Here is a 23,665-nt window from a genome sequence, read left to right on the forward strand (position 1 = left end):
CTTCCCTTTCCTTCTTTTCCTTTTTCTATCTGTCCCTGTGTTGGCCCACATTTTAGTTGCCCCCCCCCTTTTTTATAAAGATCCATTTATTATGTATACAGTGTTCTGCAGCCAGAAGAGGGCACCAGATCTCATTACAGATGGCTGTGAGCCACCATGTAGTTGCTGGGAATTGAACTCTGGACCTCTGGAAGAGCAGCCAGTGCTCTTAAGCTCTGAGCCATCTCCCCAGCCCTTCTTTTCCTTTTTACCTGCTCCTATTTGTCTTTAATTTTGGCATTTATACCAACACCCCATAATCAACCAGACCTGTACCCCAAGCCAGATTTCAGTACCTACTCACCCCCAAGTCATCTCCTCTAGAGAACCCGTGCTGTTAACACTTAAAACACCCCAAAGAGAGCTACTGTCATTTCCTGTTCCCCACGTGAAGCCTGCTGCCCTTTGCCCTCGCCAGTTCCCAGGTTGATTCTATATCCTTCAGCCCACATCTGCAGAACATTCTATTCTCCAGCCACGTCAGGCTGCTAGCTACTCCAGTGTGCCAGGCTATTAGTCACACTTCTTGTCCAGTGGTGTCTTACTACGTAAGTGTGATAGGAAATATTGTCAACTTGACAGGATCTATTAGACAAGATCCATTAGAAAGGCTTTGGGTCATACCTGAGAGGGATAGTCTAGACTAAACTCTAGAGGGATTTTTGCATCACATTTGCTGAAGGGAAGACTCACCCTGAATATGGGTGGCTCATTTCAGCAGCCTAGATAGCAGCAGGATCAATGGATTGGTTTTTCGTTGTTGTTTTCCTTCTTCTGATTTTGGCCTTCTTGCCTTTGCATCTTGCTGGCCAGCCCACCTACTCTGTTGCTCCCATAAATTGCTGCCACCTCCATTGCTGGTATTGTCCTCTAATGATATCAGATAACAGCTCCTGCCACCTTCTAAGTGCACTGAGGACCAGGGACTCCCCAGGTACCCTCTGGGCCTTCAGTGCCAGACTGGGACTGCTGGGCCATTCCCGGCAATGAGCAGCTACCAGGTACTCAATGTGAAGACAGTCACTATTAGAGCACCCAGACTGCATCCTGGAGGCCAGCCTAATAAATGCCCCTTTAGTATGTACATCCAAGCTATCAGGGTTGCTCCTCTAGAAAACCCTGACTAACACAGTATGAGACCGGAGGCCATCCAAAGCTCATTGTTCCTAACTTATTCCTAGGAGTTAAATTAATACCCGAAGCTATTCAACACAAAGGAAAAGTCTGATATTCCTTGCTTCTGAAGAGAAGGCTATCTGGGGCTGGCGAGTCTTCAATGATACGAATATGGCTTTCAGGCATGAGACATGGTGCTTCTTAGATGCTGGCTTGGTTCCTCGGGCCCTAATCTCTTCCGCTGCAGTGATAACAGGAGGGTGACGCTGGTCTGCTATCCTATCAGGAGGAACACTGTTCCGAGTGTAACTCCCATCCTGGCTTCTGCTCAGGAACTCTCTCCCCAAAAGCTGGCACATGAGAAATAATGCTCTTCTCACATTTTCTCCTATGTCTATGCATAGAACTGGGGAAGTTATTATTGATTTCAATATTTTATTCCAGGGAGACAAGTTTAGAAAATAAAAACTTTCATCTAATTGATTTAGGATGGCCAGGAAGCATTTATTCTTGATTTATGATAATTTTTTAAGACAAAAGCAGAATATTTTTCTGTTTCAATTGGCCTGTCCCCAACTCGTCTGTCAGCTTACAAATATTTGTTTAATTATGTCTGTGTATGCTTCTGCATGCTAGGGTATAATCCACGAAGCGCTTTAGCCTGACAGCTCCAGCTTTTGGTCTTAAGGCTAAGAACTATCTGTAAAGTAAATGTTGATACGCAGGCTGCGGTTCTCCTCGTTCTCTTTGCCGAGGAAGGCAATTATGAAAGGGGCTTCAGTACACAGCCGCTCCTTGTGCTTGGCTTTGCTTTCCCAGCGATGCTCTGTTGGTCTGGGATGCTGTGTATCGGGTTGCTGTAATGAAGGGCTATGAATCACGCAGTTTAAAGGACAGAAATTTGTTGTCTCACAGTTCTGGGGTGTAGAGTATCAGAGCCAAGTGCCAGCCACACCATGCTGCCTGTAATGGCACCAAAGAAGGAACCGTTTCAGGTCTCAAATCTCTCTTCTGGTAATGCCTTGACTTGTGGCAACCTCTGACAGAGCCTCCTATCTTCATACAACAATCTCTCTCTACATATGTGTGTGTGTGTGTGTGTGTGTGTGTATATATATATATATACATATATATGTATGTATGTATATATATATATGTGTGTGTGTATTTGTATGTGTGTACTTATATATGCACGTGTGCATGTTCCTAAATTTTCCCCCTTTTATGAGCTCAAGCAATTACCTGTTCAATGACTTTATTTCCAAATAAGGTCCCACTGTGATATAACAGGGATTAGGAATCCAACATGTAAATTAGGAGAGGCATATAATTTAATCCATTATTTGTTCATCTAGAAACGCCCACTCATTTTCTCCTGGTCCCTGATACCCCAGGATTCGTCATGTTCTCCTTATGGTCTTTGCTTTATGGCCATCGGCTCAGTGCACAGCTTCACGTCTACTGAATTTCCTTAGTAACCTTTTCCTGACAACTTGATGAAAGTTGCTTGCCAGAGAGGCCAGTCCATTTTCTGGGTCACTCATACCCATCAGCGTGTATACATAATTAAATAATAAGTATTTGTAGGTCAGATGTCTGAGTTGGCCACATGCCCATTTAAATATTCCTAAAAGCCCGTTTCAGAAAGAGACACGTGGCATGTTATAGCTATGCTTCGGTTGCTGTGAAGACACACCATGATCAAAGCAGCTTATAAAGAATGCATGTAATTGAGGCTTGCTTACAGTTCCAGAGGATGAGCCAGTGAACTTCATGGTGGGGGAACAGAGCAGAAGGCAGGCAGACATGGTCGCGGAGCCGCACACCTTGTGACAATGACCACCAGGCAGAAACAGATAACCAACTGGGAATGGCATGGGAGTTTGGGACCCCCAAGCCCACTGCCAGTGACACACCTCTGCCACACCTCCTAATCCTTTCCAAACAGTTCCACCAACTGCAGCCAAACATTCAAAAATATATGTGGTAATATGTTATATGTGATTTATTAAAGCTTGCCTGAGGATTCAGAAAGCAAAGCTAGCCTCAAGCTATACAGATCAGCCAGCGGTGATACACATCTTTAATCCCAGGACTCAGGATTAAGAGGTAGAAGGATCCTGTTAGTTCAAGGCCACACTGACTACACAAAATTGATCCAATCCTAAAAGGAACAGCTCACACAAAGGTGATCTCAGCACCTGGGATCACACACCTTTAATCTCAGCACTAGGGAGGTAGAGACGGAAGGAGAAAGGAATATAAGGAGGAAGAGAGAGGAATTCAGAGCCTTTTGGCTCTGAGGATTCACAGAGACAGGATTGCCATTTCAGCTGGGTAGAGGTAAAATCTAATGTCTTGGCTGCTTTGCTTTGTTACATATGAGGGCCATTCTCATTCAAACTAGCATACACCATTTTTCCAATCAGGCTCAGCATTTGGGAGAACTCACCTGGTGATGACATCTGTATCATCTAATATAGTTACTGCCATGCCTGCACGGCCTGGGACCGAGATTGGCGGAGGGTGTCGGGATTGAAACACTTAAAAGACCACCATGAGAAGTTAAGAAGAAGCTGCTGCCACCGTTTATTACGGAGAGTAATGGGCTTATATACCCAAGCCAGAGGATGGGCTAAGCATAGGAAGAAGTCATGCACTATCCACACCTGGGGTCAAGGCACACCTGCACTGCGCACCGGAAAGTTTTGAAATCAACCTTGTTTGCACAGAAGTTCTACCGCTGGGTGGGGAGAAGAGAGCTGTAAGGGACAAGTACTTAAATTTCCCAACAGTTACCACTAGCCACATGTGACTGTTTAAATTCAAACTAATTCTGAATGTAATTAAAATTAATACTGAATATAATTTTAAGTTGTAGTTTCTCACACTAGTCACATTTCCCTTTATTTTTTTTTTTTTTAGATTTATTTATTATGTATACAGTGTTCTGCCTGCAGGCCAGAAGAGGGCACCAGATCTCAGTACAGGTGGCTATGAGCCAACATGTGGTTGCTGGGAATTGAACTCAGGACCTCTGGAAGAGTTGGAAGTGCTCTTAATCTCTGAGCCATCTCTCCATCCTACACTAGTCATATATCAATGTTCAACTGTCACACGCAGCTGCCAGCTGTGGGATTATACAGCACAGACTGGGAACTTGTCCATAATTTCAGTAATTCCTATCAGAGGGTGTCAGGCTACATAGGAATATGCCTTCCAAACTTCTCTGTTCATGCACACATGTGTGTGTGTATCACTTGTGTGCAGGTGCTTAAGGAAGCCTGGATATTGTGTCACATCTCCTAGAGTTGGAGTTACAGCAGTTGTGGGCCACTGATACAGATGCTGGCAACAGAGGCTGGGTCCTCTGCAAGCCCTTAGCTGCGGAGCCATCTCTCCAGCCCCAGAGGCATGGTCTGTGAGGAGATAAACCTTGCTCTAAGACACACCACAACTTAACTATTGTTTAATCCTTTCAAGAATTAATTTGAGAATAGGTTAGTTCTCTGACCTCAAGGAACTCAAATATTAGTAATTTCCCCTTTCGTGCACGTATCTTAACCAATTTCAGTACATTTGTTGGAATATATTTTGTTAAGCAGAAGTTTGTTACATTTGAAGATCATCTACCACAGTGAAAGTAAGAAAAACCCAGAAAAAGCCTTCACAACTATTCCCCAGGAAGTGGTCTCTCTCTCTCTCTCTCTCTCTCTCTCTCTCTCTCTCTCTCTCTCTCTCTCTCTCTCTCTCTTATTCTTGACATGAAATGAAAGTAGGGTCCATGTTCTCTCCATACCTGTGAAGGTCGTGGTTACTGTGCCCAGATGCTGACCCCAGTGTCAACAGACAGAACAGTGCTGAATTTTACCATGACATGAGAGCTGTTAACTTGAGCCTTTCTGGGGTTTAGTACATAATTTGTTATCTGTCTGTGTTATAGATTCTTATGGAAACATGATTAAATCAAACTGAATTACCTTTTTCTATTTAGACGTTTCCCTATAGCATTTTACCCTCAACATCAGATCATTGGGTGTTGGATCTCATGGAAATCAAGGAAGAAACATTTCACACTGACATATGGCAAAACCCCTCAGGCTTCCAATTAGACTGAAGGTCATGTTATGCATCACAGAGTGTGTTTATGCACACATTCAAGATGATCATGTTAAATTCCAGAATAGATATGTGGATTGGCCTGCTAACAAAAGTAAAAACTAAGACTGGCAAAACCAACCGAAACTATTTAGTGTGAAAAATAACTTGCACGTGTAGTGAATTCAGAGGTGTACTTATCGAGTACTTCAATGTTTTCAATCTCATATTTGCTTTTGAGTTATACACAAGGTCTGCATCTAAACTTTCCTGCTGGGGCCAGCAAGATAGCTCAGTGGGTAGAGGCCCCAGCTGTCAGGCTCAACAACCATACTCACAAACCCTATGGTAGAAGGTTGGAAGGAGAGAAATTTCTCTGACCTTTACATGCATGCTGTGGAATGTGTATGTGGTTGCTGGGTGGTGATTATCTGTTATCATATTCAAGAATGGCTGACTTCAGATGACTTCTTTTCCTCAAAATTTAGAAAGCATGGCATTTAGGAAAGTCCCAGAGTCCAGCATGATGGTGCACACTTGTAATCCCAGCATTTAGGAGCCTGAAGCAGGAGGATTAGGAGTTTGAAGCTAGTCTGGAATCTTTAACAAGACCCTGTGGGTGGGTGGGGGGGAGAGGGGAGCAGGGGGAGAGAGCGGAGGAGAGGTGAGGGAAAGAATGAACCACACTGCCTGTGCTTGTATAAAATGATGTTTTTTTGGGCTGGTGAGATTCCTCTGTGGAGAAAGTGCTTGGGACCTGGGCTTGGATCTCCACAGCGCATAGAAAGCTGGCTCAGAAACATGCATCTACAATCCAGCAGCCACTCTGGTGACATGGGAGACAGAAACAAGAGAGTCCTGGGAAGCTAAAGGGCCAGCCAGCCTGAGGCACACAACAAGGAACAGCAAGAGGGGATCTGTCTCCACGGGCATGCTGTGCCATGTACATGCCAGCCCTGAACACAAGCAAAACACATGAAGAATAAACAAACAGAATGCTGTTTCCACTTGGCCTTGGGTGTGTCACAAGCATTGTTCTACACTGCCTTTTGCTTCCCTAATTTCCATTTAGAATTTTATGCATAGATCTCATATCTGGTTTATTTAATTAATTAATCCCATTTTCTATTTGTGAGGGTACCAGTTTGGGAGTTTTTAAAATATAGTACCACCACATAAGACTACAGAACAATTTTTTTTTCTTCTGGTTATCAATTCAAAAGTTCTAGGCTAGGTGTATAGATGGCAGATTGCTTGTTGAGCATATCCTAGGTTCGATCCCCAGACAGAACTGCAAAGTTCAAAAAGAAAACAAACCAAGCTGGCGCGTTGGTGGCGCACGCCGTTAGTCTTAGCACTCCGGAGGCAGAGGCAGGCGGATGTCTGTGAGTTTGAGACCAGGCTGGTTCCAGGACAGCTTCCAAAGCCACAGAGAAACCCTGTCTCAAAAAACAAAAACAAACAAACAAACAAAAAACAAAAGCCAAAATTCTAATGTGTATCTCACCTCATCTTTTTTATACTTAGACAACACTGGATTTAAAACTTGTCTAGTTTTAAATATAGAGAATATTATTTTATAAATCCTTATGATTTTTCAGAATGAAGAGCTCTCTGGTCATTAATGAGATCAAATAAGTACTTAATTTCCCTAATGCTCTAATTCAGTGGAATCCTTCTCTAAGAGTTTCAACAGAAACTGACTTTTCCCAATGTATGTGTGTACATGTGAATATGGAATCCAGGACAATTAGGTATCATTCCTTAGGCTTAGTCTATCTTTTGCAATTCGCCTTTGAGACAGTTTCTCACAGGTCTGCTCCATCCAGGCTACGTTGGCTGACCGGTGAGCCTGGGGGCCTGCCTGTCTCTCCTTCCCTCTTTTTAATTTTTGTTTTTCCCAGCACTGAGACCGGAGGTATCCACCCCTTTGGTAGTTTCAATGTACTTGGCCCCCATAAGCTCACAGGGAATGGCACTATAGGGAGGCGTGGCTTTGGTGAGGTAGCTAGGGCTTGTTGGAGGAAGTGAGTTACTGTGAAGGCAGGCTTTGAGGTCTCATATATGCTCAAGACACACCTACTGTCTCACTTCCTGTTTCCTGCCGATTGCGATGTAGAACTCAGCTCCAGCACCGTACCGTATCTGCTTGTAAGAAAGGATAATGGACTGAGCTTCTAAACTTTAAGTTACCCAATTCAATGTCTTCCTTTGTAAGAGTTGTTGTTATGGTCACGGTCTTCACAGCAATAGAAACCCCAAGCTAGAACCTGGTATCAGGGACTGGTGTATTGTTGTGATAGGCCTGACCATGCGTTTGTTGGAAGGAATTTGGGCTTTGGTACTTTGGGTTAGGAAAGCAGTGGAAGGCTTTAAGCACTGCCCAATGGGCCATACTAGTAGGAGCATGGAAGTCAATGGTGCTGAGAATGATTTGAACTGTGGGGCTGGCTCAAGAGGCTTCAGAGGAGACTCTCAGTATGCTGCCTAGAGACTGTTCTTGTGATACATTGGCAAATGCTTTTTGCCTTTGTCCAAGGAGTCTGCCTTAGGCTAACGTGAAGAGATCTGGATTAATTCCATGGATGGAGGAAATTTCCTAACAGCCAAGTATAGACTTTGTTGTGTGGTTACTGTGTTCATGCTTATGAAGATTTATAATGAAAAGGAGCAATCCAAGGACAAAGGGAACCCCAGGAAGTAGGGCTGAGCTAAACCCTATGTTCAAGGAGATAATCAGATTAAGAAATGGGCTTAATGGAGTGGTGAGCCCAGGGCAAGATCCCACCTGACTAAATTTCCAACTTGTAAAAAGGAATAAAAAAGAAGTTTAGAGACAGGTGTGGTGGTACACACCTTTAGTCTCAGCACTGGGAAGGCAGAGACTGGTAAGTCTGAGTTCAACACCAGTCTAGTCTAGAGCAAATTCCTGAACAACCAGGCTTCAGCAGTGTAGGAAACCATGGAAAATAGCAACATGGCGAAGATGTAATTGAGCAACAGGGCCATATTCCAGCCTCAACAAGCAGGACTTGGCAGCTTTTGCCATGTGGTTCCGGCACTTGAGTCAAGCATAGAAGAAAGGGGCTATAGAACCCCCTCCATGACTAAGTAAAGCCACTGAGGCTGGGCATGTGTCAGAGGTGTCCCCAAATGGAGGCCTAGGGAGGCCATTGTGTGAAGCTGTGAAGGTGAAGCCCGGATTGCCTTGGAGACCCCAAGATGTTGGGGATGCCAGAGCTGTGGGAAACCTGCTGAGGAGAGCTGCTGACAGGGAGAGGAACCAGCTCAAGGGAGAGAAGTGTGCTGCAGTCAACAACGCTGAAAGGAGCTGGAGACCTGAAGAGCGTTTTGACATCAGACATGGAGAGGTAGAGTCTGGAGTGTGCCCAGCTGGCGTTTGTCTTGCTTTGGTCCAGTGTCTCCTCACTACACTCCCTTCCCTGCATGTAATGTATATCCTGTGCCATTATATGTTGGAAGCACATGATTTTGTTTTTGTTTTTTTAAATGGGGGATTACATTTGGGAGATTGCATGAATTTCAGAGGAGACTTTGAATTTTAAAACATTGTTGAGACTGTGACATACTATTGGGACTTTTGAAGTTGGACTAAATCCATTTTGCATTATATGGTTACAAGCTTTTGGGGGCCAGGGTGTGGAATGTATTTGGTTCCCTGGAGTTCAAAGGGAGTGGCATTATTAGGAGGTGTGGCTTTGTTGGAGTAGATCACTCTGGAGATGGGCTTTGAGTTCTCATATATGCTCAAGCCACAACCAGGATCTCAGTTCACTTCCTGTTGCCTGCAAGATACAGAACTCTCAGCTACTTTCCAGCACTGTGTCTGCCTGAACACCAAAATATCTCACCTGAACACTCCATTAAATGTTTCCCTTTGAAAGAGTTACCATGGTCATGGTATCTCTTGACAGCAATAGAAACCCTAAGACAACCACCAATTTTTTTCTTCTTCTTTTTTTTTTTTTTTTGAGACAGGGTTTCTCTGTATTACAGTTCTGGCTGTTTTAAAACTCACTTTGTAGACCAGGCTGGCCTGGAAGTCACAGAGATCCATCTGCCCCTGCCTCCCAAGTACTGGGATTAAAGGCATTGGCTACCACCACCTGACCAATGTATTTTATAATACAAATAACTGCTTGATAAATGAAAGTTTTGGCTTGTTACCAACACATCCAAGGCATACTGCAAATAGTAAGTATAAAAGAGAAGAAATTATAGCTGCATACATTTCTCAGCGTAGGTACCAGGGGCATCAAAAATATTTAGACGGGGGAAGTTCTATGCCCTAACATTCGTGTGGCTGCCTCATTGAACAAACAATGCATGAAAACACAGCCAGTTGAATCCAATTCATTTTAAAATAAAAAGTAGTGTAATTAAAGCAGGGATAGTTTTGCCTTTGTTCCTAAAAATAATGCACATGGTACTGAGTTGTGAGGGAACTGAGGATGTGGAGCAGATGGGATTCTTGGCAGCCATTAGGCAAGCCTGACTGTTGGCAGCGGGAAGTACCTAGTGCTCTAGCATACGGTGCTCAAAATATCTCCAGCAATTAAAGAAGTGCCACCCAGAGCCTGCCAGTCAGGAGACATCTTAACTACTTTTTTTGAAGCCAAAAACAGCTCTTTTGTAACCCATGGGGCCATCCAGCCAGCTTAGGATTCACTCTGATTTGCTCATGCCAGTTTCCAATTTACAAGTTCCTGCCTAGAAATACCATGCTTGTGAGCACATTGCTGTTGCCTGATAGTGTGCTGCCAGCTGAAGAGCACATGCATAAATCATTCATTCATTCACAAATTGTACTGAACGCAGCAGTGAGTACTTTAGCATGTACAGAACAGAACTTGTCTTGAAAGCAACTTAGCATGGGGCGCTGTGAAAGCCCACAGCCCCCCTTTCTGCCCTTCTCCTATGTATCTCTTCCCTTTCCTATTCCAGCCATCCTTACAAGGGCCTAAAGGCCTCCGCTGTATGTCTGCGATGACCTCTCTCCCACCTCTGTCCCGTTCTTCGGCCCTGACTACAGAGGTGAAGTATAAAATCTCTTGGAGGGGAACAGGGTCCTTCAGAGAGCACCAAACACCTAATGCACACCCTGTGCCAGAGTAAACATAAAAGGACTCTAAACATAAAAGGACTCTCCGATACCCTTCTGAGACTAAACAATACACACAGCAATGTAACAATGACACTAGAGCGGTGGCAACTTTAAAAATTCTTACTATGCTTTTTCTCCATGTAACAGCCTGGAATCCATTCACCCTGTAGATTAGGCTGGCCCCAAACTCTGAAGTCTGCCTGCCTCTGCCTCTTGAGTGCTATGATTAACGGCATGCACCACCACTGTTCTGCATAGAATTTAAAAAGCAAAGAATGTGAAAGTTCAGGGTTAAGAAAATGTATGGTAAGAACTGTCTCCTCACATCCAGGTCACAGGCCTGTGACCTATTCTCTGCCCTGTTCCTTCCCGCACCCCCAAGTACCTGGTCAACATACCTACATGTTCCAAACTAAGCAAGCCCAACACACATTTCTTATTCCTGATTTCAATTCACAATACCTCAACCCACCCCTCCCTGCTTGTTTCCCATTACTGTGCACATCTTACCGGACTGGGCTGGGTACAGATCCCCTTCTCCGATCTCCCCATGCTGGTGCATTACCCTTAGATGAACTGCTGCAGCAGCCAAGTTAGGCTTTGTACCCCAGCCACTGGGCTTCCCATCACGTTACATACTGCAGAATCGTCTTTCTGAAGTTCAGCTTACTCACTGATTTACTCAAGAGAAAACAAACCCAAGCAAGAAACTCTTGAACTCTTTGCCTGCTGCCTCTGATCTCTGTTCATCACACACCCTTTCCAGGAGTGTTCTGGATGCAACAGAGTTGACACAGATGTAATTCAAAGGGGGCCTGTTTCCACCCTACCCAGGCAGCAGAACCTGGACACCTCGTTACATGGTTCTGGCTTCACAGTCATGAAGGACTCAGGAGTAAAGAGGTTCTGGAACCTTTCTCTGACGTTAAGGGAAGTGCGCTGCTGAGGCCAGGCATGTGGCAGGAAGTCCCTGAATGGAGGACCAGAGTGGTCATTGTGTGAAGGTGTGAAAATGAAACCTGGATTGTGTTACAGAGCCAGAGCTGTGGGGTATCTGCCAGGGAGAGCTGCACACAGGGAATGGAACCAGTCCTCTCAGCAAAGCTGGAAGAGTAGAGCCGTGCACGGCCTTTGACAGCAGACATGGAGCTACAGCTGGCTGGCTGAGTTTCAACTCCTGCTTTGGTCCAGTATTACCTCATTGTGCCAACTCTCCTCCCTTTTGAAAAGTAACATATATCCTGTGTCACTGTAGGTTGGGAATATGCTTAGAGCTCTTCAGAAGACTTTCTAAGTTGAACTTTTGAAGTTGGATTAAATGAAATGCATTTTAATACATACATACATACATACATACATACATACATCAGCTGCAATCCTATGGGGGTCAGGGGGTGGAACGTGGTGATTAGAGCGAGAATGGCCGGGTGGGCTCAGGTATTTGGGATATTCAGTTGGTAGAACTGTAGGACTGCTTGGGAAGGATTTAGAGGCTCTGGCCTTGTTGGAGGAGGTGTGTAACTAGGGGATGGGTTTTGAGATTTTGAGTATTAAAAGTCCATGCTATTCCAGATTGCCTGCCCCCTGCCCCCACCTTGTGGTAATTTCTAGATATGAAGCCTCGGATAATGCTCAGCACCACGCCTGCCTGCTGCCATGCCCCCAGTGATGGTCATGGCCTCTACCCTCGGAAACTGCGAGCCCCAGTATTTTCTTTCTGAAGTTGCCTTGAGCAGAGTGTTTTGTTATAGCAAGAGGAAAGTAACTGAGACAAACCAGCAGACCTGGGAAGCTTTTCCCCCATAACAGTTTTATCATTTTCACTTACATCAACAGCACACTGTGCTCCAAGGTCTCAAATCTCTTGCAGACGACATATAGTTATATCCCGTTTTAAAAATACAAATTCAACCAACATATGCATTTTACTGGTATTTGATCCATGAGTCAGAGAAGCAGGGAAGGGTGTATCATCAATGTGACATATTGTGAGCTGCCACAGTTTTGCTCTTTTCTGTCTCCTTTGTACTGTCTGTCTATGTGTGATATTGTCATTGCTTTCTTTGTAATTATCATCACGATTGCCTAAAGATCTTGAAATTATAGTAATCTACTTTGAATTAATAACTTCAACCACAAATCCTATCCCTGCACACCCCTGCACTTAAATGTTTTGCCTCAAATTACCTTCCTCAGTTATACGTTAACAATTACTTTAAAACTCTGCCTCACTGGGTGATGGTGGTGCACGCCTTTAACCACAGCACTCAGGAGGCAGGGACAGGCAGACCTCTGTGAGTTCAAGGACAGCCTCCAAAGCTACACAGAGAAACCCTGTCTCAAAAAAAAAAAAAAAATGCCTCTTTTACAAATGATTTACATGCCTATATTATGACACAATTCTGTATTTGCTGTACACTTACCTATACTGAGTTCAGTATTTTAATCTGGTTTTGTGTTGCTGTTTGATTCTTTTGCTCTAAGAACTCTTTTGAACTCTGTTGAACATTTCTTGGAGGATAGGTTTAGTAGTGATACACTTTTACCTTTTATCCGGGGAAATTTTAATTTCAGGGAAATTTTAATTTCTTCATTTTGAAGAGCAGTTTTCCACTGAGGAATCTGATTATTATCTAATAGCAGAAGTCTTGTACATAATGATGGCTTCCCCAGTGCTGAGATTAAGGGTGTGTACCACTGTGCCTGGCTACAATGCTTTATTTTCCTCACCATTATTGACAGAATGTTATATAACCCAGGATGGACTCCCAATCTGCTATGTGACAGAGAATGATGCTCAACTCTGACCCTCATGTGACACCATGCCCAGTACTGGGCACTGAACTCAGCCTCTGCATCCTAAGCAAGCAGTCTGCCAACTGACTTCATATAATTCTTTATTATGGCATGTTTTGGTGCTTTTAGTATTTTTTTTTTCTTTTTAGTTGGGAGTTATTTAGACTTCCTACATTCACATATATAAACTCTTATCCTAAGATTATGGGGAGTTAGTAACACTATTCAATCACTGGGTTATTTAATTAAACAAAATCTGTTAGATGCTGTGATAGATACCAAACTTGAACACTTCCGAGTTTTCTATTACTGATACTATCCACAGGTTTGTCGGCATATTTATAATTCCAGCACTCAGCAACCTAAGACAGGAAGGCTGCTATGAGTGTGAGGCCAGTCTAGGCATCACATTGAGTTCTAGAATGACCTGGGTTAAAAAGAGTCCTTCTCTAAAAAGCAGAATATAAAGTTATTTATAACCAATCACTTCTGTTCTTTCCTGAATGCATAAACCTTAAAAGGATTGTAATGAGTTCCACACTAGCCAGGGTTACACAGCAAGATGGTTTAAAATAACCAAAATAAATAAAGAGCTAATGTATCTTCTCTTTAAATGTTTTTAAGTGATGTCAACATTTTATAGTGGATATGTTTCTCTTATTGGTTGATGAATAAAGCTGTTTTGGACAATGGACAGGCAAGATGTAGCCAGGCAGAAGAATAGGCAGGACTATCAGACTAGGAGACTGTTGGGAAGAAGGGAGAGAGCCACAAGGGAGATGCCATGTAGCTGCAGAAGGAGTAATGTGTTAGAGGAGTATTATGGGTAAGCCACAGCCTCACGGCAATATATAGTTTAATGGAAATGGGTTAATAATTAAGAGAGAGAGCTATCCAATAGATTCCTGGGCTATCAGCCAAACAGTTTATAATTAATATGAGCCTCTGTGTGTTTATTTGGGACTAAAGGGTGGCAGGACAGATCAGGACAGAAAATTCCATCTACAGCGTAATTTAAGGAACTTTGAACATCTACCTCTAAGTTAAGCAACAATACCAAAGGAACTGCTAAGTCTGTCTCTACTCTCATATGGCAACCAAAAAGTGCAGGCATGCCAAAATGACATTTCTAAGATACAAAATAGGTAAAATTCTTAAAAGTTTATTTCAAAATAGTTCTTCCCAGGTTCTTCTTTTCTGTTCCACAACCTAAACATTTTCTCAAGGTAGTAATTTAGGGATAATCATAGGTCATCTGCTCTCTTCCTCCTCCTTAGCATCACTATTCTTTACTGTCTGTCCTATGTTCAGTACTGGAAAAGTCACTATTTTATATTTTGCCTGTCACTTTTAGAAGGATAAACTGGTCATGACTAGAAAAAGAAACATCACAAACTTACCAGGGAAGACAAGACAAAACAGCAAAAACAAGAGCAAAAACTCGTTATTACCCTTAAAGCAGTAAATCTGGCAGTCCCAGACTGTAGGCATCAGTGGCTCCCGAGAACTCACTAGAGATGTAAACTCCTGGGTCCTGTGTAGGTGACTCTGACAGATGCTAAAGCTTAAGGAGAAATGCTGGTATAAAATATTAAGATGCACGCAGGTTTTACATGATACATAAAAGCAAATAATAGAGTAAGTTATTTAGGGAATACAGATAGGTATTCATCATTACAAACTTTGCAACTTTTCTAGGACAATATAAGGCCGATGCTCAGAAAGTTCTGTACATACAGGAACTTGATAGGTGATAACATTTACTTTGAAGATGATAAGAAAAGTAGGCCTGGGGCTGGAGAGATGCGTCGGAGGTTATGAGCACTGGTTACTCTTCCATGGGGCCTGGGTTCAATTCCCAGCATTTACATGGTGGCTCACAGCCATCTCTAACTCTAGTGGCAGGAGCTCCAAAGCCCTGTTCTGTCTCCATGGTCACTGCATACATGTGGAACATAAACATATGTGCAGGAAAACATCAATACACATAAAATTAAATGTTTACAAGTACTCTTGTATAGTTGATGCAGAGAGACTGTGTGGATGCATGTCCTCCACCTGACCCAGTAAGATGGACTAAGGGTCTAGATGGTAAAGGAAACTCTATACCACTAGAAGAAGTAAATGTGGAAAAGAAATCTATGACTTGGGCATGAAGATTTTATTAAGAATAATGAAATCTAAGTACGATTTGATTATATGCATGTTAAATCTTTAAAAACTAAAGAAGCAAGGTACCATCAACAATGGTGACCATATTGCGGACTGGTAGATGTTTATGTCTAAAATAAGAAATTCAGGAATTGAGAGACAAGCCAGTAATGCCAGCACTAGAAAAGCTGAGGCAGGAGGATTCACAGCTCTAGCTACATTCTGATTTTGCAGACTTGCTGGGTTACATAGCAGAACTGTCTCAAGTACTCCCATGCTAAAAGTTAAGAAATCAATCTTTCAAACTTCAGATAGGAAAAAGTGAAAGAAAATGGCCAAAGAGAATAAGAAATTTCCAAAAGGTTAAACCTTAATGGGCGCTGTGACAGACAACTCCCTATTACCAACTTGGCTGGATTCAGAGTGACGAGGGAGGGAAGACACAACCCTAGGGGCGGGGCACCAGCACGGAACAGGGCTCTGTACTGAATAAAAGGTATAAAGTGAACTGAATGATGGCATTCAATTCTCTCTGCTTCGGGACTGCAGAAGCAACGTGATGACTGCCTCAAGCTCCAGCTAAGAATTCTGCAATGACCCTCAAACGTGGAGCAAAAACATGCCCTTATGCTGACTGTCACAACCAGAAGGTAACTAGTAAGGCATCTAGTATGGATACTTTCTAAACATCCCAGTAAGCAGAAGAACCAAGTTTAAATGAGTATCAGAATACAGTGCTGTGCATACATGTTTGAGTATGCTAGTCTGCCTGCACTGTGTGCATGTGTGCTCGAGTTTGCTGTTGGGTGTCTTCAACAGCTCTTCACCTTACATTCATTCATCTTTTATTTTTTGAAGTTCAGATTCTGCTAGACTAGCTGGTCAGGATGCTTCAGGGGGCTTCTGTCTTTGTCTCCTTGGTGCTGGAATTACAGGCATATGCTGCCACGCTTGGGCATTTTATGTGGGTCCGAGACCCACACCTAGGCTCTCATCTCATGTCGAAAGCATCTTTCAGACTAAGTGTCTCCCCAGCTCCTCAAAGATCATCCTGATTGGTACAATTCTCTAACTGGGGTATCGCATTTAAACAGCTACTACAAACAAAAGGTAGCTCTGCTGCCCAGTAGTGGCCAAAGTCAGTTTTGAGCATGACCGTTACTACGATTTAATAAACAGGCTTCTCATTTCTTCACAAGTCACGGATTATTATTCAAACTCTAATTCTCACAAAGAGTATAATTCTAAGTCTCACTCCACCCTCTATAGTCTTTAAGAAAACTTTGGGTATTAGTTTAAATGCAAAATTTTACTATTTTTTTTTAAACTTTTACTCTATACTACATGTTATTCCAAACCTTGACAACAAACTTTCTTATTCACCTTTCAAGAATACTCCAAAATTAAATGGAACGACAGTGGACTAAAACACTAGTACATATACATGTTGGACTCACAATATCTGAGTGAAATATGCACAGTGTATCAGAAGGAAGCCCTGGATCTGTAAAGCGTAATTCCTTTTGCAAAATTATAATCAACAATTCTGGGTTAAAGTAAGATCATTGAGAACTGTGCAATTATATCTACTTTAATTATGCTTAATAAAAGTGACTGAAAATGTGAGGTCAATGTCGACATAAAATAAAATAAAGGGACACTGAGACTTATATTAAAGAAGCTGTTTGTCATTCTTTGTTTTAGAGATTACAACACATACAAGTGAATTTTATCAAAATACAGCACATTTCTTCTACTATATTCATAAAAATCAATTCCTATGTAAATAGTACTGAAAAATCAACTAAAATGAGTTAAAATTTACAAAGAGTTGTTAAAGGGTTTCAATCAAGATTATTAAAACTATACAGTACAATACCCAATTTATAACAGCTTGAAAGAAGTGCAATATTTGAGTTCAAATATTTTTAAAAGTGCTGACTATTCTGACTAGGGATGGAAATGTTTCCAACTCATTTGTAAAAACAATGCAGGTGGTGATTTAGCTAGTCCTCTAAAAATCTCAACTAAGTCAAGGCTGAAGAAAAAAGTATAACATTAAAAATACCCAAATTATGCATCTCAAAAATTAAAAAATGAATTCAGGAACAAAAGTTTTCAGACTAGCCTCGACTAAAAACAGTTGCTGGTCTCCTATGGCACCTTCCTCTGGTCCAGATAACCAAGAATTACTTCTTTACTCCTGCATGTCATTCAAATTTTACTTGATTACATAAAACAAAAGCAAATAAAATTAATGGTTTGGATATAAACAAAATTAATAACCTCCATCATCAAATACTTGTTACAGTAACTGGAAACAAAGGCAATTGGTGGTAAAACACTATTACACCGACACATTTAGAAACCCTTTAACGACTCTGAAGTGTGGAGTTCACATTGAATGTATCTGTAGGAACAGCCCTTTATCTGAACACTTTACACACTAGTAGGCCCCGAGGGCCATCCCTTTGCTCTACAACTCCCCACAGCAATTCTCTGTCACTGTGCCAGTCTCACAGACTTGCTTTGGTTTCCTAGCTCCATGCCCACTCCACATTTCCTTTCACTTTACCAAGGCAATGCCAGGCCGAACAAAATCAAGAGTTTTTCCTGAACCTTCTGACACTTTGTATTATAGGCAACATACACCATCTTAAAACTGGCCTTTTAGTTTCATTTGCTTCTTAAAACAAAAATTATAAATTAGATCATGATGGAGTACTAATTATAAAAATTAGATTGCAAGTACCACCATTTGCTAAAGAAAAAAAAAAAATCAGGGAACTTTGTAGTAAGGGAAATGCATGGACATGCATCTACATTAGAGTTAAAAAACTTCAGTAACTAAAAAAATTAAAAATTGAATCACCAGTAGCAAATGTATATAGTCAACAGCAATGACAAGAATTAATCTTGTAGAGCTCATAAAATGCAATTATTGTCTTTTAAAAAGACACCATGTATTTTATTGCATTATTCTATTAATAAAAATACATTATCAGATAACTTTTTTTCACTGTTAGCCTCAGATTTTATAGGAAATAATGTTTTAAACTGGCCTTGGAAAGTGAACCCTCCAGCACCAACTTCATCTAGCCACTCTTCAGTATGCACATAGCAAAAGCCAACACTTCAAATCTCTTACCCACATGGAAAAAAAGTAGTTCGGCAGAAGAAACATTAATACCAGTTGGATAAAAATAAGGGCACAAAAGCTATGAGATAGATAGCTCTGCCATCTGTCTCTGAGCTACAATCAAGGCTAACTATTGCCTTGTGTACAGTCAGTCATGTGTATGAAATCCAAAAATAAACCTACAATCTATACAAAAACAACATAGTTTTGTTTTTGTAGCCTTGATTTGCTAAGTTTAAAAACCTAACAACAAATTTCATATGATATGAATTCAACAGTCTTTTATCTTCTGTACAGTGGTTCTTCCCTTCTAACCACAAGCTCCATTATTTCAGTAATGTACAAGTTCCAAGCCAACTGTCTGAGTTCTTCTTTATATATAAAAATAAGCAAAGCAAAATAGTCATTTCCCCCACAAGTGTCTTCCAATAAATCTTCCTCTTTTTTTTTTTTTGTCTATAGTGCTTATGAAGAAACTTCTCGTACAATGATGAGTTCTACTGTGTTCTGGAAAGTTTTTAACAAGGACACTGCTTGTCCGTGTTCAATGTTGATAAAACTGTAGCCGTTAGCCTAGAAGAAAGAGGAAAAAACTTTTAGGAAAAATCTTAGAAATACATTTGCATTTCTAGTTGTAAATTTCTGACAACCTGTAAGAAAAAACCAGTCTAGCAATTTAAAACAACACTGGCTGATGCGATGACTTGGAGAGTAAGGCCATTTGACTCCGTGTTGGAAGTCTGAGGACCAACATCACAGAAGGAAGAAACTGACAGCCTCAAGTTGTTCTCAGACCTCTACACTCGTGTGTGTGCATATACATACATAAAGTTAAAAACATACAGATTGATGGAACCTACATTCGTCTCCCTACAGAAATAACCCAGGAACTTGTATTTTGTTCTAGTTATTAGATGATTCTTCATGCTTTGACTGCATGTGTCTGTCTGCCTGGTACCCAAGGAGGCCAGAAGAGGGTGTTCAATGCCCTGGAACTGGAGTTACTGTTGTTTCTGGGAAGCCAGCTGGATCCTCTGGAAGAATAGAAAATACTCTTCATCACTGAACCATCTCTTCAACCCCTCAGGTAATTCTAACACAGTGGTCCAATGTTGGGGAGCACATGCCAAGACAGGATCAGATAGGGTGTTGTGTGTATGTGTCATGGTACACCCAGGCCTACCAAGCTACAAGGGTAACTGAAGGCAGCATCTAGACTTCCCTCACTGGAGCCATTGTTTCAAGGCCACCATATATATGGGCTAATTAGCAATTATGGAGTCCTTTCATTTTTAAAGAGAACACTAGAGATTAAAGACAACACTATAGATTCTTTATCTTATTTCAGAGGATTGAAAATCCAGGAATGTTGGGATAGAAATATAACTCCTTGTCACAAAACTGAAACCATAGATTCTGATATTATTCAGAAAAATATGTCTGTGAGTGTGGGGGATATTTACAGAGGGAAAATAATGTTGTGGAATATTTGTTTAACTAGGCAAAGGTTTGTTACATTTGTTTCCGTTGAGGAATATTACTTTACCTATGTAAAGATGTGTTACATTTTTATTTTGCACTTGTTTAATTATTTAAAGATGTGTTGCTGTTTCGCCTTGCCTGCCTAAGGTACCCTACTGGTGTGATAAAAAGCTGAATGGCCAATAGCCAGACAATAGAGGGATAGATAGGGCTGGTGGGCAGAGAAAATAAGAAGGAAGAGGAACCTAGGCTCCCGGGGAGGGGAAGAGAGAGAGAATGAGGGAAAGAGAGGGAGCCAGCCAGACACAGAGTATGACATACAGAAAGAAAGGTAAAAAGTCCTGAGGCAAAATGTACATGAAGAGAAATAGGTTAAACGAGCCTAAGCTAAATAAAACAGATCATAACTAGTAAGTCTTGGTGTCATGGGTTGGAAGCTGCTTGGCGGCCCAGAAGAAAGCCTGTTATAAAATAAAAGTGAATACTAAAGACAATGTGGCGAGTGTGATCACTTTTGCTGCACAGTTCCTGTGAGTTTTCTGAGTTTGAAATTATTTAAAAATCAAAGCCTTTAAAACTGTGTCATCGTGAATTTGCATGCTATCCTTTGAATCACTGCAATCTCACTGTAGGTACGGCGGCGGCAGGCACTGAGTTAACATTGAAAAGGGCTGAGCAAGGATTCCATCTGGGGTGGTCTGCACTTTCAGCTACTAAACGCTAAGGGCGCTATCATTTTTGGTTTGAAGGTTACTTCTTATTGTTATTTGAACTAACAAGAAAATAGGAAGAAGGAAGTAGACTATCCTTGTGTACAAAGAGAATGCCATACTGCAAGTACTTAAGTAAAGTAAGTTACTGAAGTAACACAGGGAGGGAGCGGAAATACAAAATGAGTTTCTCAGATTCTGAAATTTTACTATTTGATATATAATGACATCTCACCTCTAAATCAGTAAAAATGGAACATTCTGAAATTTAAAACAAAATGATCTATTAAACATATAAGCATGATTTTCAAAGTTTAAAGCAGAAACATAAAACTCTACAACATTACAAAGCACTGTAAAATAAAATTATTGTAAATTAAAAGAAAATTTTAAAAAGGTTGATTTAATTACCTGAATGATTTTATCCCCTGGTTGTAGTAACTTTGATGCTGGTCCTTCAGGCTGTACCCTTGTTACAAATATACCCTTTAATGAACAATCACAAAAAATAATTATTTAAGGCCAAACTACAAATCGATAGCATGACTCGGGAGCAAGGGAAACCTTTTTCAGTACTATGCAAATACTTGAACATGGTGGGAACCGTCTCCTGACTTTTTGGAGTACCACTCTGACAGGCCAATATACTTTCTGCCTCTAGTAATTCTGTCTTTAGCAATGCAATGAAATCACTTCTACAGACTTTTGGAGAAGCGGTACCAAAACTAAAAATCACCTGGTAATATCATCAATATTCACATTTTTTTGGTTAAATTCTTCCCTTCAAACAACATGGAGTAAGCAAAAAAAAAAAACAAAAAACAAAAAAAAAAAACCCAAAAGTAATAAAAGGGATGAGAGTCCTATATATTTACATTACATTTTCACCTAGTAAGTATGGGGTTAATAAATGAAACCTTATGAGTGTTGAAGGATATAAAAGACAAAAACTTACATCATCATCAGGCCTGAAAGGGTTTCCTCTACCCCCGACACCTCCTGATATGCTAAATCCAAGTTCTGGATCCTTCTCTATTCTTACTCGAATCTGATTTAATATAAAAATATAGGAAATATTACTATACCAGAGAAATTACAGAATATCATCCACATTTAAATACTGGTGAATTAATTAAGTTCAAGCAGAATATACAAAGCATCATCAAAACTAAACATTTAGGTAGGTGAGGTGACACAACACAGAACACCATGTTAATGAGTTAGTGAGTTAAATGCACGTGGGATTACACAGTGTGGCTCCCGACTTTACTCATCACTAGTCAATCAACCGACATTGGCCAGCACAGGTTTTAACAGCATTGTGCATACCTTCAGAACATGTACACACACTGCCATCCTTTTCATTTAATTTCCCTTAAATTACATGCAGTCTTTCCCTACTGTCTTGTGTCATAAGATACTTATGGCTTTGGGAAATCAGCCCTTCATTCCTTCTATCTGTGTATATGCTTCAGGGGAGTAAGGGTTTTAAGATCATACACTACTGTAAAATAAGAGACGCAGAAAAGTTTCTTTTCTTGAGACAGAGTCTCACCATGTAAGCCCTGACTGGCCTGGAAACTGCAATGTAGACCAGGCGGGCTTGAACTCAAAAGATCTTCCTGTCTTTAGCTCCTAAGTATTGGCTTGCTTTAAAAAAAAAAAAACAAAAACAAAAAAACAAAACACAGGCTATCACAACTGCCCAGGCTAGCCTGAATTGTCTAGTGCATCCAAGCCTGGCCTTGCATACACCACCCTCCAGACCCAGACTCAGACTTCAAGGTGCTGGCTCAGCAGGTTATAGAAGCTGAATTTCTGTTACAGGATGTTCCTGTTTACCACAGACTTGGTCAAAACAAAATGTGATCAACACTGAGGGCGTAAATGTTATCATTACATAAACATGTAGTGTAGAAATTATGACCTCTATGTCTTAAAGATCAAACTCTCAATGTGGCCTGGAGACTATTAGCTGAATTTCCCAATCTAAAAGCTGAGACCAATGTAGAACAGGACCACTTCATTTTAATGCTCTACTTTTCAGTCTAAAAAGAAAACCTGCTGGAACACTACCAATCCATTTTGGACAAGCAGCTGCCTTAGAATTTAAAAACACCACACCCCCAACACTAAATCCTATGTCACATGATCATAAAAACAAGTTAAAGACTACAAAGTCTTAATTAACACTTTATAGAAAACTAACCTTTATAAATTTAAAACAAAATGGTAAAAGCTACTGTTAAGATTCCATATGAATATATTGCTATTCACCTGTAAGAATATATGGAAAGTTTAGTTTCATATTTCACACAGTCTGATCACTCTTACCTCTTGCTTTGACAGCTCTTGGCCTTGTCTAGGAGAACAATGGGGATGTGTATATGGAGGCTGGTGGGCCACTTTCAGCATCAGATAATCAATGAGTTGTTCTCTAGAGGGATGCCTTGCCACAGATGCCTGAGGGGGGTGATGTATTTGACTATAATTTGCCTGAGGCCTGAGAGGCTGGCCCATCTGTCCATTACTCAAAGGCATCTAAGAAAAACATGAATTATCTTAAAAATGACCAGTAATAATGTCTTTTTATAAGTACCTGTATATTCATCTTGAAGCAATACAAATGCACTAGAGTTTTAATATACAACATTAAATACTGAGTTACTCACTATATTCTTCTAATTTTAAACCTTTCAAAAGAAACAAAGTTATTAATGTCTTAATTATAAACTTGTTTGAATGTTTACTGATTGAATCTATCAGCACCTTCGAATGAAGGGCTCATCTATATTATAATTAATTGCTTTTCTGTTAGATATTAATGTTACACTTACCAATGTTAAAAGTAGGAAACAAGTATATCGAAAAAGTTTAACTACTGGTATACAAAAACAAATTTTTTATGCTAAAAAAAAAAAAAATCAAGCTTATGTTAGCCTATTAGTAGGGTATACTATTCTCATACCAAATTGTAATATACATGCACAAAAGGCATATGTAATTATG

General features: G+C 40.9%; 1 protein-coding gene across 7 annotated transcripts in view; it reads right to left on the reverse strand.

Annotated features, from left to right (window-relative positions):
- Positions 1 to 16,992: 16,992 nt before the first annotated feature.
- Positions 16,993 to 23,665, reverse strand: part of Erbin (erbb2 interacting protein) — a 69,174-nt gene continuing 62,501 nt past the window's right edge. For 4 of the 7 annotated variants that reach the window (XM_051182871.1, XM_051182869.1, XM_051182868.1 and 1 more), the window contains 4 exons: positions 22,991 to 23,197; positions 21,612 to 21,704; positions 21,068 to 21,142; positions 16,993 to 19,037 (listed from right to left, as the gene is read on the reverse strand). In XM_051182871.1, coding sequence (XP_051038828.1) covers positions 18,930 to 19,037; positions 21,068 to 21,142; positions 21,612 to 21,704; positions 22,991 to 23,197 — 483 coding nt within the window. In that variant the 3' untranslated portion in view covers positions 16,993 to 18,929. The remainder of the gene's footprint in view (positions 19,038 to 21,067; positions 21,143 to 21,611; positions 21,705 to 22,990; positions 23,198 to 23,665) is intronic. The other 3 variants (XM_051182873.1, XM_051182872.1, XM_051182870.1) reach the window with 1 other exon arrangement.

Source organism: Phodopus roborovskii, unplaced genomic scaffold (genome assembly GCF_943737965.1).
Source record: "Phodopus roborovskii unplaced genomic scaffold, PHOROB, whole genome shotgun sequence".
Classification (NCBI taxonomy): domain Eukaryota; kingdom Metazoa; phylum Chordata; class Mammalia; order Rodentia; family Cricetidae; genus Phodopus; species Phodopus roborovskii.